This window comes from Topomyia yanbarensis, chromosome 2, assembly GCF_030247195.1.
Source record: "Topomyia yanbarensis strain Yona2022 chromosome 2, ASM3024719v1, whole genome shotgun sequence".
Lineage (NCBI taxonomy): Eukaryota > Metazoa > Arthropoda > Insecta > Diptera > Culicidae > Topomyia > Topomyia yanbarensis.
In genome coordinates, this window is record NC_080671.1 from 370,244,633 (window position 1) to 370,259,289 (window position 14,657).

Sequence of the window (14,657 nt, forward strand, 5' to 3'; positions counted from 1 at the left end):
TAACGACATTATTTATCGTGAATGAAACGAAATGATTCGTTGATGATAAATGTTTTTGTATATGATGAACGATTTCGTTGGTCGCACGAATTTATTTCGTTTATCTTAGAAAAGTTTTCGTATTTATTAGTCTCTTATTGTTTTCAGTCGATCCTTTGGGATCGATGTTTGATAACATAATTTTTTTTATTTTAAAAAATTGATGTGGCAAAATCGATTTTATTGTGGTACGAAGAAATGGCCGCTTGATGAACAAAAGTTTTCGTAAATTTTACTTACTTAGTTTACATTGCACGAATGTAATCGTTGATAACGACATTATTTTTCGTGAATGAAACGAAATGTTTTGTTTATTTTAAGAAACGTTTGTGTATATTACGAACAATCTCGTTGGTCGCACGAATTCATTTCGTTCATCAAAGAGAATTTTTCGTATTTAATAGCATATTATTTTGACATTGCTCCTGCAGAGAAAAACTCAAACTTATTCATACAAAACCAACGAGCATGGCTCGCGATGGCTCAACTGAATCCGTACTGCTCCGGATTCTGGATCAACCGAAAGAGGTTCAGGAAATCTACACAGAAAAAAATATTTTGTAATTTTAAATTTATTTTCATGCACATATTTGGAGCATGAATATGAATGTAAAATTAAGTTCCAGCACAAATACACACAACTTGCCGTGCTTTTTTCAGCGATATTCATTGTAATTTTACACATTGATTGGAAATTACAGTTTCATTAAACGGCAAACCAATGCTCTTGAATGTATTTTTAATCGCATATTACTGTAAAATAAATGACATGTAATATTACACGAACGAAAGTGTAAAATCACATGCTTTGTGATGCTCTCATTGAGTCCATCGAATTCAACTTAATTTTCAATCAAATTTTTGATTCAAGCTTTGTATGTTTACATTCGTATTGATTTACATGTCGTTTAATTTTCATTATTTTTTGGTGTGTACGGATACGGTTACTAAATAGTCAGACCGAACCCGTCGTGATGATCAACAATTATCTGACGTATAGCTACAATGACTCCATATTCTACCTCCATTGAACCTCTGTTGACGTTAACGGTTTGACGAATGGTGTTCGTAAATATTATAAAGACTTTCGTATATAGCAGCGAAGAATTCGTTTGCCTAATGAAGCCGTTTTGTAATAAACCAACGAAAGTCCTTTCGTGGTTTTCACGAAAAACTCGTAACAAAAAATAAAAGTGTTTCAGTAGAACTACGAACGATTCATTGTATGTACGAAAAATTCGTATATTTTATGAAAATTTTCTGTACGAATCTAATTCCTAGCGATTTACGAATATATTCTATCAGTGCATATCCACAAGACAACATGGTGACATAACCGAGAAATCTAGTGATATGGGGTAACTCACTCCCTGTAAGAATGCGATCCGTACACCGAAAACTAAATAACAGAATGACGGTTCGTGTGTCCATCCAAGTACACACGCGAATATGTGAATGGCCGCAGGGTTACACAATGGAATTTACACGCGAGCACCCGCGACAAACACGACAAAATACGAAGGCTTAAGCCCTTCGCGATCATCTACGTACACCTTCGCCAGCGATCGCGCAAACTTGATAACACTTCAGTAATAATGTGAACGTTTAAACGTTTAAATTAAAATAAAATAAAGAAAAATCAAATAAATAAATAATATTTGAATGGGTCGACTCAAATAAGCTTTTTTTTCATCATACAGAGTGTTACCAAGGTAATAAGTATTCCATCTGACAGCAAGCAGAATTTTTAGCCAAACTTTACAACATCGCCAATAATTAGCGATTTTTGAATTTAAGGTTGGACAGAGAATGGACAAAAATCAACAACGAAAGAAAAATCTAAAACACGGTGTGGAAAAAAACTGCTGGTTTCGTTTTCGATTTTTGGCCATTCTCTGTCCAACTTTAATCATGCATCTCCAATGGAGCAAACCAGCACTCAAACGGCGACTTTGATAGTGATGAAATGCGTTTCCCTACTCGCTGCCTGACTGACCGCCATCCAGCCGCTTCAAGATTGTCCATTTTACACTGCAGATCGGCTAGCCACCGGAGCGATGCTCCAGCAAACTGGATTTCTTCCTGTCCTGCCGGTTCTTAGTGCTACGAAGATAAATACCTCCGCATATCTATGAGCACCATCACTGCACCAAACCATGTTCCATCAATTCGCTATCACTGGACGCTTCTCGACCATTTTTTTGTTTGTTTGCGATTGTGATTGGTGCTAGCGCCGCTAATGAAATGGCCCTGGCAGCCCCATAATAACAGACCTTCGGTCGGGGCTAACAACCAGTGTTTCAACCCTGATGCCGCATCGATCAGCGCCGTCAATTGGAACACGCGAAAAGATTCAGACACACCGAGTCAGTCCGGCCGAGAACACATCACATGATCATCATCCGCGATGGGTGCTTATTATGTAGCGCCTGGAGCAGGTATGTTGCAAAACACTGCCGGGTTAATTATTTACAGCAGTGTTTCTGATGCATTTTTTTTCTGCTCACTGTTTCTGAATGCAGAATGCAAAACCAGGGCTGCTTCTGAGCTGACGGACCTTGGATTTTGAGCGGAAAAGCTCTTCAAGCACAGCTAATGAGAGTGATATAGAGCCATTAATGGAGTTTTGTAGAGCACATGCTGCCGTGCCGCCACGTTCGAAGTGTTCATGAAGATGGATAACTATTTTCAATTAGAGTTACAGCAGTAATGATGTTTGTTTCGAATTGATTCTTGTGGTATAACTTGGCGCACGGTGGAATGCTTGCATTGAATATCAAGAAAGATTCGAATGGATTTGTTATGACGCTGCATTCCATTAAAGTAAGTGCAAATTACATTGGACTGATTTAGTTTTTTACTCATTCACAATCATTTCTTTTGTTTTTGTCTCGCATCAGAGTTTATTCAGAGCTGGCCTTTCAATCGTTTAGTCTCTTTTTTCAACCATGTTATCAAATCAGTCGAGTGGATGACTAACTTCATAGCACGATTCAAACGAATTAATTTATGAAATCTACAAATTTTCAAGCAACGGATTAGCTATTTCCTAAATAAATTTGTTTGAAACTAAAATTACGCGTTTTCCTTTTTGCTGATTTGCTACAGTACCTAGACCAGAAGTTAACAATACTTGCTTGTCGGAGGTATGCTGTATTAGAATGATAAAAGCAGTAAATAAAGCTAAATAGAAGATCTTTACCGATGTCACAGCAAAACGGTGAATCGATCCATCCATATCCCATGGGTCGGTAGTGCTTTTATTTATTTATTTATTTATTTATTTATTTATTTATTTATTTATTTATTTATTTATTTATTTATTTATTTATTTATTTATTTATTTATTTATTTATTTATTTATTTATTTATTCATTTATTTATTTATTTATTTATTTATTTATTCATTTATTTATTTATTCTTGATTTTTCAACGGACTTACAATGTCTTATTGAAATTTCTTAAAGCTATTGTAACAAATCCAGAGCAGACAGCATAATATAACAACAAAACAATGTATATAAAAGTAAGAACACATTAAACATTATACAGCAAATTAAAAACCTAATTTTTACATAAGCCTTATGCCAGTCATGGTTTCTTCGTACTGCCGTGGAGTCCAAGGAAGTCCGGAATGATTGCTTCGAAACTCTCGATACCGAATGCCGCGGGGCCATGTTTCTCGAGATAAAGCTTTTTGGTTCAAGGTAGCATCCAACTCGGCTTTAAAAGAAACAAAGTCAAGGGTCGATGTGTCCTGCCAAACAGGAACAAGCTTCTTTACAATAACTGAGGTTTTCGATTTCAAGCATGCAGTTACTAGGACGGATTCCTGCTCTTCACTTACATCACTTCCAATATTAGACAAAAACAGCTTGAAGCTATTATCGTAACGCTCTTCACGATTTTATGTAAAAATAACTGTTGTTCGGGACCAAATTCAACAATATTTAGCATTTTCAGCGGAGCAGCGGAATAACACAGCAACACGAGCAAAACAACAACAATTCAAAAAAAATAATTCTGAATTATGATAGAAACCTGTTTGCATATATTTATTGATATATTTGGTATTATCCATAGATATACACATGTTTAACCAGGTACAGGTATACCTCGATAGTACGTACCCTCGTTAGTACGTACATTTTGCCTCGATAGTACGTACACCTACCAACAATTTTTTTTGCTTGATTTTGTAATTTTCAACAAAATGCGACACATTTTATAGAGGTTTCACGAGTTCCATGTTACTTCTGCATACTTTAGAGAGGTTACGTCAAGAGTTCTGTGCTACTCAGAGTAGTTCTGCAAACTCCAACAAAGTATTCCAAAGTTTAAGTAAACCATAAATGCCACATGAAATTCTACCTAGTATGAAAAGAATCCTACGAGCTTTAGGGACGTCCTACAAGTATCTTGAAAGTCTTATAAATTTTTGGGAGCTTGCTAACTTACAAGGAAATCCTTAGAACTACAGACAATTTGTACGATATTTCTATCATTCATAGTTTTTTTTGTCAAAAATCAGAGAATCTCAATGAGCTTTAAGGATGACAATTCGCCGGTTGTATAAAATTTAGGAAAATACTTCAAACTTCAGAGAATTTTCTTGCACTCAAACATTTTACATAAACAGCAAAGTGTTCACGATATTCACTCATCTTTCATCAAACTCAGGGTAATTCTGCGAACTTCAAAAAATTTTACAATCTTGATCGAAATCTTTAGAACTGCTGGAAAGTTTACGAAATTTCAAGAGTATTTAAAGGATTTATGGAAAAAAATTCAAACATCAAGGGGTGTCTTCAAGCTTTGCAATATTACCTCAAACAAATAAATTACAACGAACCTCAAGTAAATTTCTAAAACTCATAGTTAACTTCACAAAATTATGAAAGTTTGACCAAAAACTTTTGCATGCTTTATGTACGGTGTCTCACAAGTATCAGAAAAGTATTGCTAACTTCGAAGTAACCGGTAACATTCAAAGAATTTTTTCTGAAGACCAAAAATGATTTTAGTAACTTTTAAGGTATACTATCTAGAGCAATTATAACACGATTTTTGCTAATTGATTTTCAAATATTATGCACATAAAATGTGAGTGCTGTATTCATTACATTCTAGGAGATACTATGTTTTGAATGGAATGGGTAAGATTCGGATCAAGTACGCCCAGCGAATTTGATGGAGACTAATATGACTTACAGATCTGGACAAAAACAGCTACACGAGCCTTTTTCCATCTATACTTCTTTTGTGAAACTTGTGCGAGCAATTAAAGGAAGTATTCAACATATTGGCATGGTTCAAGGATTACGGTATGACAGGGAACTATGCTTTATATATCTTTAAGCTCATATGTTGTCATAAAATATATTTAAAATTTCATCGCCATTGCAAATATATTTAAATATCCGTTTTGCGACCAAAAAAAATAAAGGTATAGAAAAACAATATGTTGTTAATGGCATCGCGCTCACGGAAATGCTACCAAATTCAAAGAATTTATCAATAACTATCGAATATACTACGATATTCAGAGGCATCGTATTCCTTTCGGTTTTTAATTACAAATAATAAGTCCAAGGAAATGCTTTTACATACCATTTTCAACCATTCTGGTTTTAGCAAACCGTTCTTCTAAAACCAAGTACACAGGGATTGAACAGTTTATCACTAATATGGGGATTAATTCAGTGATAAATCTTATTTTTGTAAGTTTAGGTAAATCGAGGTTTTACGCATTTTTGTGATTCGATAGTACGTACGTTTCGATAGTACGTACACTAAACGAAGCGAAGGTGTACGTACTATCGAGGTATACCTGTAGATGAAAGGCGATGCCGTACATCTAACGACCCATTTCAAGAATGCCTATTCATACACGTACATTCTGAGGCCTCGTTCATATTCAATAAGCACCGCGCGAATACAATTGGATATTGCAATATATTCGCCCTACCAGAATGAAAAATAATTTTTGTATTTACAATAGGTAAAATATGTCTTGCTCAATTACAATAATAATAATGCAATAATTCTACTCCATTATCTATCAGTGAAGTTGTTGCATCATCTAGAGATTTTCAGATGGCGCACAGAGGAGTAATTGGGGTCGAATCCTGGCCAAAATTATTTGCTGCTGCAATTTTTGTTATTATGCCTTAATATGAACTAAAAATAGACAATTACTAGTTTTTGGCACAATTTGGCACCTACCAGTGCGCAGACCAATTTTTTATATCCTTTCGAATACTAGTAATTTCTAGGAGATCTTTGTGAATACATTTGTTTTTCCAGTTGCTTGAAGAGTTGATCAGTGGGAAAGGGAGAAGAAAAGGGATGCCTGTGCATATTTTCATAGAGATACATTTTGGCAAACATAGTATTTGGTCCTATAGCATTTCGGTGTACCTCAATTTCAATATTTTCAAATCGCTTGGGAATAGTGGATCGGAAGAGTTCGAATATTTTTTGTATAGCTGAAATCTTGTTTTGTAGTACTGCTTCAGCAACTTTGCCGGATCTCGCCGTATATAATGTAACTTTTTGATCATTCAAGTTTGTAAAAAAAAATGTTCAAAAAAGGTATTTTTTAAAGTTGGTGCAATACACAGCAAGTCTGCTATTTTCAGTTGGTTCTAAGCTAAAGATAAACAAACGGTTATGTTGAACTACGTTTGTAATAATATTGTCTTATTTAATACAGTCATCATCACTAGAAAGCGATTTTGCTGAATATATAATGAAAATGATTAAAATATCCCTTAAAATATCACCTTTGGGCATCCATGCAAAAATTCTTCAACAATTTTTGATATACTCCTAATTTTGCCACGTTATACAGTAGGTTCTTAGGTATGTAAAAAGTATATAACGAAGCAAAAAAATCGAAAAAAAAATATTTTGGTTATTGGCCAAGAATTTGTTCTAGTTACTCCTCTCTGTGGCGCTACGCGAAACGATCGGGCGTATTTTTGGCGACTACGTTCATGCCCGTGAATGTGACGATACTACGTAAAATCTCACTATTTTCGCGATATTTTAACGATTTAATACGCAACTTAACATAAGAAACGACCGAATGAACGATTGACCTCGACTTCATGTGAAATACACTACATACCACTGGAAATCTTCGAAAAATATTGGACGAACACAGAGACACGTCCGCGCGATTCGGCAGTACTGCCACTTCAAGTTATTTAATTTCCCAGTCCGTAGACTTATCCAGGTGGGTTGGTATTGTGCTGCTTTGACGTTTAAATTGTGAGAAAAACAACTTTTACACGGCGAATTGGGAGACAAACAAACCGCTTCTGGGCCTAAGGGGAGAGCGGTAATATAAAAATGCGAGATTTCAGTGTGCGTATTTTAAACGTCAGATATCTCAATGCACATTGGTCTATCAAAAGACTGGGATTCAAACAGTAGATACAGAACACAAGATGAGGATTGTCGCTGGCATCAGTGGTGAGAACATCATAGTTTTGATTCCGGGATATAGCTGTCAAATGGGACAAATAAAAAAAGCAAAAAATAACCATCTATCATCATTTCATAGCAACTAATCATTTTGGTTTCTTTTAACCAGCAAAACAATGGCCATTCTTGGCTGATGTATAATTACTAATTAGAATACACAAATTACCTGCACCTGCGACCACTCACACTTCGAAAAACACTTTTAATTTTACGTCATCTTACACCGACATATGCCAGCGGACAAAATGACCGATTATTACGTTCATTCTTATTTTTCCAAGACGCTAAATTATCCAAAAACGTTATTTTACATTATGCCAACGGTAAAATTACGTGCGACATGTAAATTTACAAGAACACTGAGAAATTACATTTGTCTAGTAAAATTGAAGTAAGACGCATTTTCAATCCGAAAATAAAAATATCCTTACTGCAGCTCGTCACGCAGCTTCTTAATCCACCCATTATCTATTTTCGTGAAAATGGAAGATACAAATAAAATTAAATCAATTAAATTTTCACCAAAATTCAGAATAGTTCCACCATTTACCGGGTCGAAACATTGTGAAATTATGAGTCAAGCAGCCTTTCTTTCGAAAATTATATAGGCGTATACATGTATTCTAATTTGAATAATTTATTTTTCATTCTTTCAGCAAATATGGCGTTGCCGAATATGCTGCACAAACGAGTTGAATGTTTTAAAATGACCTGACAGTGGTCGAAAGGGAACTCGAACTTCTTTTCCCTTTTGTGTAACCGAACATGTTTAATATAAAATTCGACGTTTTCAGCGGATAATCCGTAGAACTAGCAATTTAATTGCATTTTTATCTTAACAGCCGATGACCTTGAAGAACTTTTGAGATTAATACGCGCTTCACTTCGTTTGATGCGTTTATGATGCGGGACGTGTAATTTTATGGCATCTTACACTTAAAACATAGTCATTGGGTCCAAATTTTACTCCTTCGCCTAAAAATGGTGTGTGTGTGTGTGACAATCGTTTTTGTTTATAATGACGGAATATTGAGCTTATTAAAGAGAGTATTATGAGTGCGTCGATTATGACATAAAAATAGATCACGCTTAAAGTTGCGTCATATGCAATTGAGTCAGATTTCTCAATTGAGTCATCTTTAATATTCAGATTTTTTTAGTTACTGTGCGTAAATTATACTTGCCATTATTTTCAAAAACTATTAAAAATAAACATTAAAACAAAAAAATTAGCAAAAATAAAAACGATTTTTTTCTACTTCAAAATAAAATTAAAATAATTGAATTAATGGTTAAAAACGATTTTATAATACTGTTACTTACGTAGTCAAACAACCAGTATTTAAACTAGTATTATCACGAATCATATTTCCAGTGACAGCACGAAACCCGACGAAACACTAACGGCAACCGTGCACTGGGGTATAAATGTACCCCAAGCCAACTTTGACACCTGCTTCCCCGAAGGCTACAAGCAAACTGGCTTTACCACCTTTTTCTACTCTTACTAGGAACTCTAAATTGAATTATGGTTAAGGTCCCAGGTCAGTAAATGCTGAATTCTCGTCTTCACACGGCTCCAAAGCAGGCGTGGGGTACATTTGTACCCCAGTGCAACGTTCTAGGGTTAAAAACTTGCTAAACAAATATTATTCACTCAGGGGAAAATGCCCCACAGCACAAGAATGTATGCCCCATAACAATCGGCCAGTATACCCCACAACAATGGGGTCGTATGCCCTAATCGAATTATTGCAATTTTTATTATGCTAAAAGAAGGTCATACAATGCGTAAAACCTCGATTTACCTAAAAGAAATATGTATTACTGTTCTTTAAGGGGGGCGTCTGGTAAAAAGTGCGCAAACCGAAGGTTATTTTGGTGTACGATTTTGAATGCAAGGCAACAATGAATCTTTTTTCTAATGTTCAGATTTATTTATACATTCACTGTGCACGAAAAAAAATATTTGCAGTCTCACAGAACCACACATACGAGCGTTTCGAGACTAGACGTCCAACCATTTCCACGTCGGGGAGCGCGGCGGAGAAAAATTGCCTGATACGGGAAATTGAATAAGAAAAAGAAAAAAGTACGAGTTTCGGAAAATGGCTTCATGAAAACCGAAACATCTCATATTTTACTGTAAAATTCGCTCACTTTTCTTCAAAATAATAGGGAGAAACAAAATTTTATTCAGTTTTCTGTGGTTCATTGACAGCCTGCTCATATTGTGCATTCTCATAGAAAAAATCAAGTCAATTCGTTGATTAGTTTTTGAGTTGTCATGTTCGCCAATTTGAAAAACGCGGTTTCGAGAAAAACGCTATTAAAGGGAGTCCCTCATCAAATTTGCATCACGGAAAAAAGCTGTGAAAAATGAACCACTGGGTAATTTCTTCTGAAAATTTGGGTAGAAGTAGTTTAGAGTGTATTGTTTGCACTGTATTTTTATCGCTGTTAGTTTTTCGAAAAAGGTTGCCGATAGATTGAAATCTGCGTGTTCTACCAAATTCGACCTTTCCCAATCGGTTAAAATACTCATAGAAAAATATTGGGAACTTACATTAAAATGACTGTTTTTAAACTTTTGTGTATATTGTTGTTTTGCGGCATATTAAAAATGTCAAACTAACTTAGTACGTTGGTTTCATCAAATGATACTATTGACAGCCATTTTTAAATTTCAAATAATTCTGGAGTCCTTGGAATAGAAGTGGGGCGTTTTGTCCCGGTGGGGCGTATTATACCCTTGTACCCCAAATTTTCATTTCCCTGTGTGGTTAGGGTTGTCACCTCTGGAACACTTTGACCCGGAGATTTCAATTGACCTGTGATTGTATTTCACGAGAAACATGAGCATACTCTGGAATCAGAGTCAAAGTGATTGTTCCTCAACATTTTGGAATACTTCCTTGTTTTTTATTGTCTTGCATTAAAAAGAGACTTGTATTCTTTTTACAGTCCTCCTGATCCGTTAGGTTAACAATTTAGCACCTATTTTGGCAAAGCATAACGTTCACTAGCTCTTGGGCCATCCACATTTAGTTGTAAATTGATCGCATTTATGAACGGATTTGTCAATTCAGTTAGCTATAAAATTTCGCACCCATGGCTAACCGCAAAGAATCCAAATCCTTGCTGTGGAGAATAAGCTGAACGAGCCTTGCTTTCCTCCACAACTAATAGGAGAAAGAGCTAGACGCAGATTATTTATGAAATATTTTGAAAAATAACTTCGAAACGAAATTCAGAATGTATTTTTGATTACAGGTTTCCCATTACAGTTGTGAGAAAAGCTAGCCTTATACCCAACAAAACGTCAAACGAATTGAACCAATAAAGGATGTTTGAAACCAGATATGGAGGCAGCAAAAACCAGGTCAGGGATTCTCAAAACTTCACATGACCTGCAAAAATGTTTAGCTACGCCATATATGCAAAATGGGCTTGTGTTCTATTCTCACCAGCTGTGGACACTATATTTCACCATTTTTTCGACGAGTAACGGAAGAAATGTGTAGAGATGTGAAAATAGCAGAAAAGGGATCTAACAATTTGCCACAAATTTATGACCTCTGGGCATTCTCATATGGAAGTGGATTCCATTCACGCAGTGATAGAACGGACAAAAAAATGAACCACGAACAGCATTGAAACTCCACGCGATTGGGCCGCTTTCCTTAGAGCTGTAAACCGAAAGGTTCCCTTTAAAGTTATCGAACAGGGACAACGCCGATTTCTAGCATTAAAAACATTGGACCAGTATTTTAAACGTCCTCGGCTAGATGAGCACCACCAGAAAGTCAAAGGTTCAAAGACGTCTGCTTTTTTAAATACAGAACTTCGAAGCCTGGAAAAGTGTTCTACAAATATAGCTTCCATTACACTAAGCAGAAAATTGAAAATCATTTTGCGCGAAAAGGACACGAAACCTATAACTAAATTAGTTATTGGAGGCGTTTCGAGTTCCTCTCATCGGATCCGACACTAACTTAGTTAACGGACGAAGCTAGCGCCGGATTGACGCTTGCTCCAAAAACCGAAAACACGATTTGTGTTTCTGAGCAAACCTCTAGTCCCACATGGTGTCCCGTAAGAAAAGCAGTTCTGATTTAAGCTGATGACAATTCATGAACAGAAACTTGGATTGGCTTAGCAGGCCAATGCAATATGCACTATGCTATACCTATTCTCACAGTCACGTCACTTAGTGACTAGAGCAAAATTTTCTTCTAGTCACTAAGTGACGTGACTGTGAGAATAGGGCCCAATAATTTTTTTTGACATTGAAAATGTCTTACTGCACTATCTGGGGCAGGGTGTCATTCTAAAATCTAAAATCAAACGATGTCACGTTTTTGCGTCACTATTTTGAACGCTAATAACTTTCTTATTTATGAACGGATTTCCGTCTGGTTATCACTAAACAATTAGGAATTAACTGAAATTATGTTTTATTGCTATAGTGTTTTTGTATTTCAATAGCACGCTATTGAAAAACAAGCAAAAATGAACAGATCTCGAAAACGTGAAAATTCCCATACATCAGTCAAACTATCCCCGGCAGCGCCGTCGATAGGGAGCAGCTTAGTGATTCAAACGAGCACGAAAAGTTATAAATAAATGTGCCGCGTGACTGTTTGAATCAGTTGTTGCTGTTTTGCAAGACAAGTAACATCGTGCCTATAGCGACTCGTACGACATATTGGAGCACCCAGCACACTACGCTTCTATGAATGACGTCATCCTCGACTATTTAAAGAATTTCGTTCCTTGAGCGACTTCATTCAGTCATTCTGTTCCTGACTAGCGAGCTGTAAGGACGTGTCTGCCTAAGCGAGCAAATCAAACAGAGCCAATCGAACAGTGACGCCATTTTGAACAATCGCCGCCGGTTAGAAAACTTAAACTCGGTCGAAGTAAAAATACGGTCGCAAATTCGCGCTGTTCCCGCGAGAGTGACAACCGGCATAGACCGGGAAAACCTCCGTTGTCCAGTTTTTCGCTAAATTACTCGGACAGCGCCGTCGGGAGTGCGAAATTCGTCGTCGTCGGTTTTTATTCGTTTTTCGTCCACTTATTTCTAACGCGCATTAAAACAATTTCCCCTTGGTTAGTCGGTCTAAACAACACGCGTCGGTAGGCCAAATGGCCTCAACATCGAGCTACGGATTGCCTCGGCCGCCAGATGATTACGGAGCTGGCTGTCCGAGATGGATGGACCCCGAAGGAAAACACGGGAAAGTGATAGTGCTATCGCTCAAAGCTACAAACGATCAAGTGCTACCGAAAAACCATCCGTTCACCGTCAGAAAATCGATACAAACACAGATTGGTGATGCCTACACAGCAGTCACCGAGGCCAAAGGAACGAAATACATCGTCAAAGTACGAAACTAGGCGCATGCAGCAAACCTGATTGAAATGAAAAACCTAATTGACGGGACGCAAATTGAGGTAACAGAACATCCCTCGCTCAACTACAGCAGATGTATCGTTAATTGCCCGGAAGTTACTCAGATGTCACAAGAAGAATTGCTGGCCGAGCTGGCACCACAAGGCGTAATAGCGGTACGACGATTCACCAGAATGATTGACAATGCGAGAGTGAACACTCCTACAATAGTGTTGACCATGAAAGGAACCACCTGGCCTCAATACATCTTTTTTGGTGCACTCAGAGTAGCAACTCGTACCTACTTTCCTGCTCCAATGTTATGTTATGGCTGCCTTGAATATGGACACACAAAAACTCGATGCAAGGACACCCCCAAATGTCAAAAATGCTCCGCTTCAGACCACACTTCCGAAGACTGCAAAGGAGACGCTAACTGCTTTCACTGCAAGCAAGGCCACAGGCCAATCGACCGGAACTGCCCAGTCTACAAAAAGGAGAACGAAATCATAAGGATTAAGGTGGAACAAGGTCTGTCATTCCCGGAAGCAAAAAATGCTATGAGAGTCGCGTCGGTCCAAAATCCTACGCCAACGTGAGCAAAAAACAAGGCGATGAAGTGCAGAACAAAAAGGACAAGGAAATTGAAAATCTGAAAGAGGAAATAGCTGCTCTACAGAAACAACTCGCCGCTGTGACAGCCGAATTAAAGAAGGGCCAAAACTGCCAATGCCAGACGATTGATGGAGAAAGCAAAAGTAAAAAGAAAGATCGGATCAAACGAGCAAAGGAGATCTCCCCCGAAACGACAAACGCCTCTGAGTTTCGGCCACCCCCTCTTAAAAAAGTGATCGCAGGAAATTCTGAAAACAACCAAAATTGCCAAACTGAGCTGACTACGACACAAACTATGGTAGACGATTCCTATGATACTGCATACTCCGATACGAACAATGAAGGAATGAGCATAACCGATGAATCTGAAACCGAAACGATAGTTGTCAACCGTAAAAACAAAAAGAAGCTTCTCCGAAGTATCAATGGCTCCTCTAAACAATAATAAGGCAAGAAAAAGAGATGGAAACACCGTTGACAACATTTTTGCTATCCAATGGAACCTCGCCGGACTACGACACAAGCTTAATGAACTACACCTACTGATAAATAAATATTCACCCAAAGTCTTCGCACTGCAAGAAACACTAACACCATTAAAGTTTGCACCCACCATCAAGGACTACGATCTGTACCTCGTCGAAGGATCAACACACAGCTACAAACATGGAGCAGCATGTTATTATTGTTAAATTAAAAGTCCTTTTAAAGGCTATAACAATAAAGAACAAATTGGAATATTTCCAATCATTGACAGCGATAATCCAATTGCGCAGTTTATATTCGTTATTTGTAGCTTACGCGTATATCGACAATCTGAAATTTGCAACAATCTGTCATTTGTTCCAATAAAATTTAAGCTACTTAAAGTACATTTCCAGGCTGAAATTGGTGAAAACCTGTGATTTATTAAATATAATCTTTCGGAAACATAATTCAAAATTCTGCAATGTTTCAGGAAATTGGAGGATGTGGCAACACTGCTAACTAGCGAAAGCCGTACTAAAAAGAATCCGCAAATATTTTTTTCGTTATTCTGCATGAAGGCAGTCCTTCTATCAACAATGCGAAAGTGATAAAAGCCGATGTCACGTTTCAAACTATCAGTATTTC

General features: G+C 37.0%; 1 protein-coding gene across 1 annotated transcript; it reads left to right on the plus strand.

The window, feature by feature from the left end:
• Window positions 1–12,958: 12,958 nt before the first annotated feature.
• Window positions 12,959–13,989, plus strand: LOC131680748 (uncharacterized). Its single transcript, XM_058961456.1, has 2 exons — window positions 12,959–13,460; window positions 13,541–13,989. Exons 1-2 carry the CDS (start codon window positions 12,959–12,961, stop codon window positions 13,987–13,989), a joined length of 951 nt encoding a protein of 316 aa, XP_058817439.1.
• Window positions 13,990–14,657: the final 668 nt, after the last annotated feature.

Bases quoted from the DNA above. Each gene is read 5' to 3' on its own strand.
- LOC131680748 (XM_058961456.1), top strand. From the start codon at position 12,959: ATGAAAAACCTAATTGACGGGACGCAAATTGAGGTAACAGAACATCCC. The intron at 13,461-13,540 runs GTCTGTCATTCC...GCAAAAAACAAG, and splicing joins AAGGATTAAGGTGGAACAAG to GCGATGAAGTGCAGAACAAA.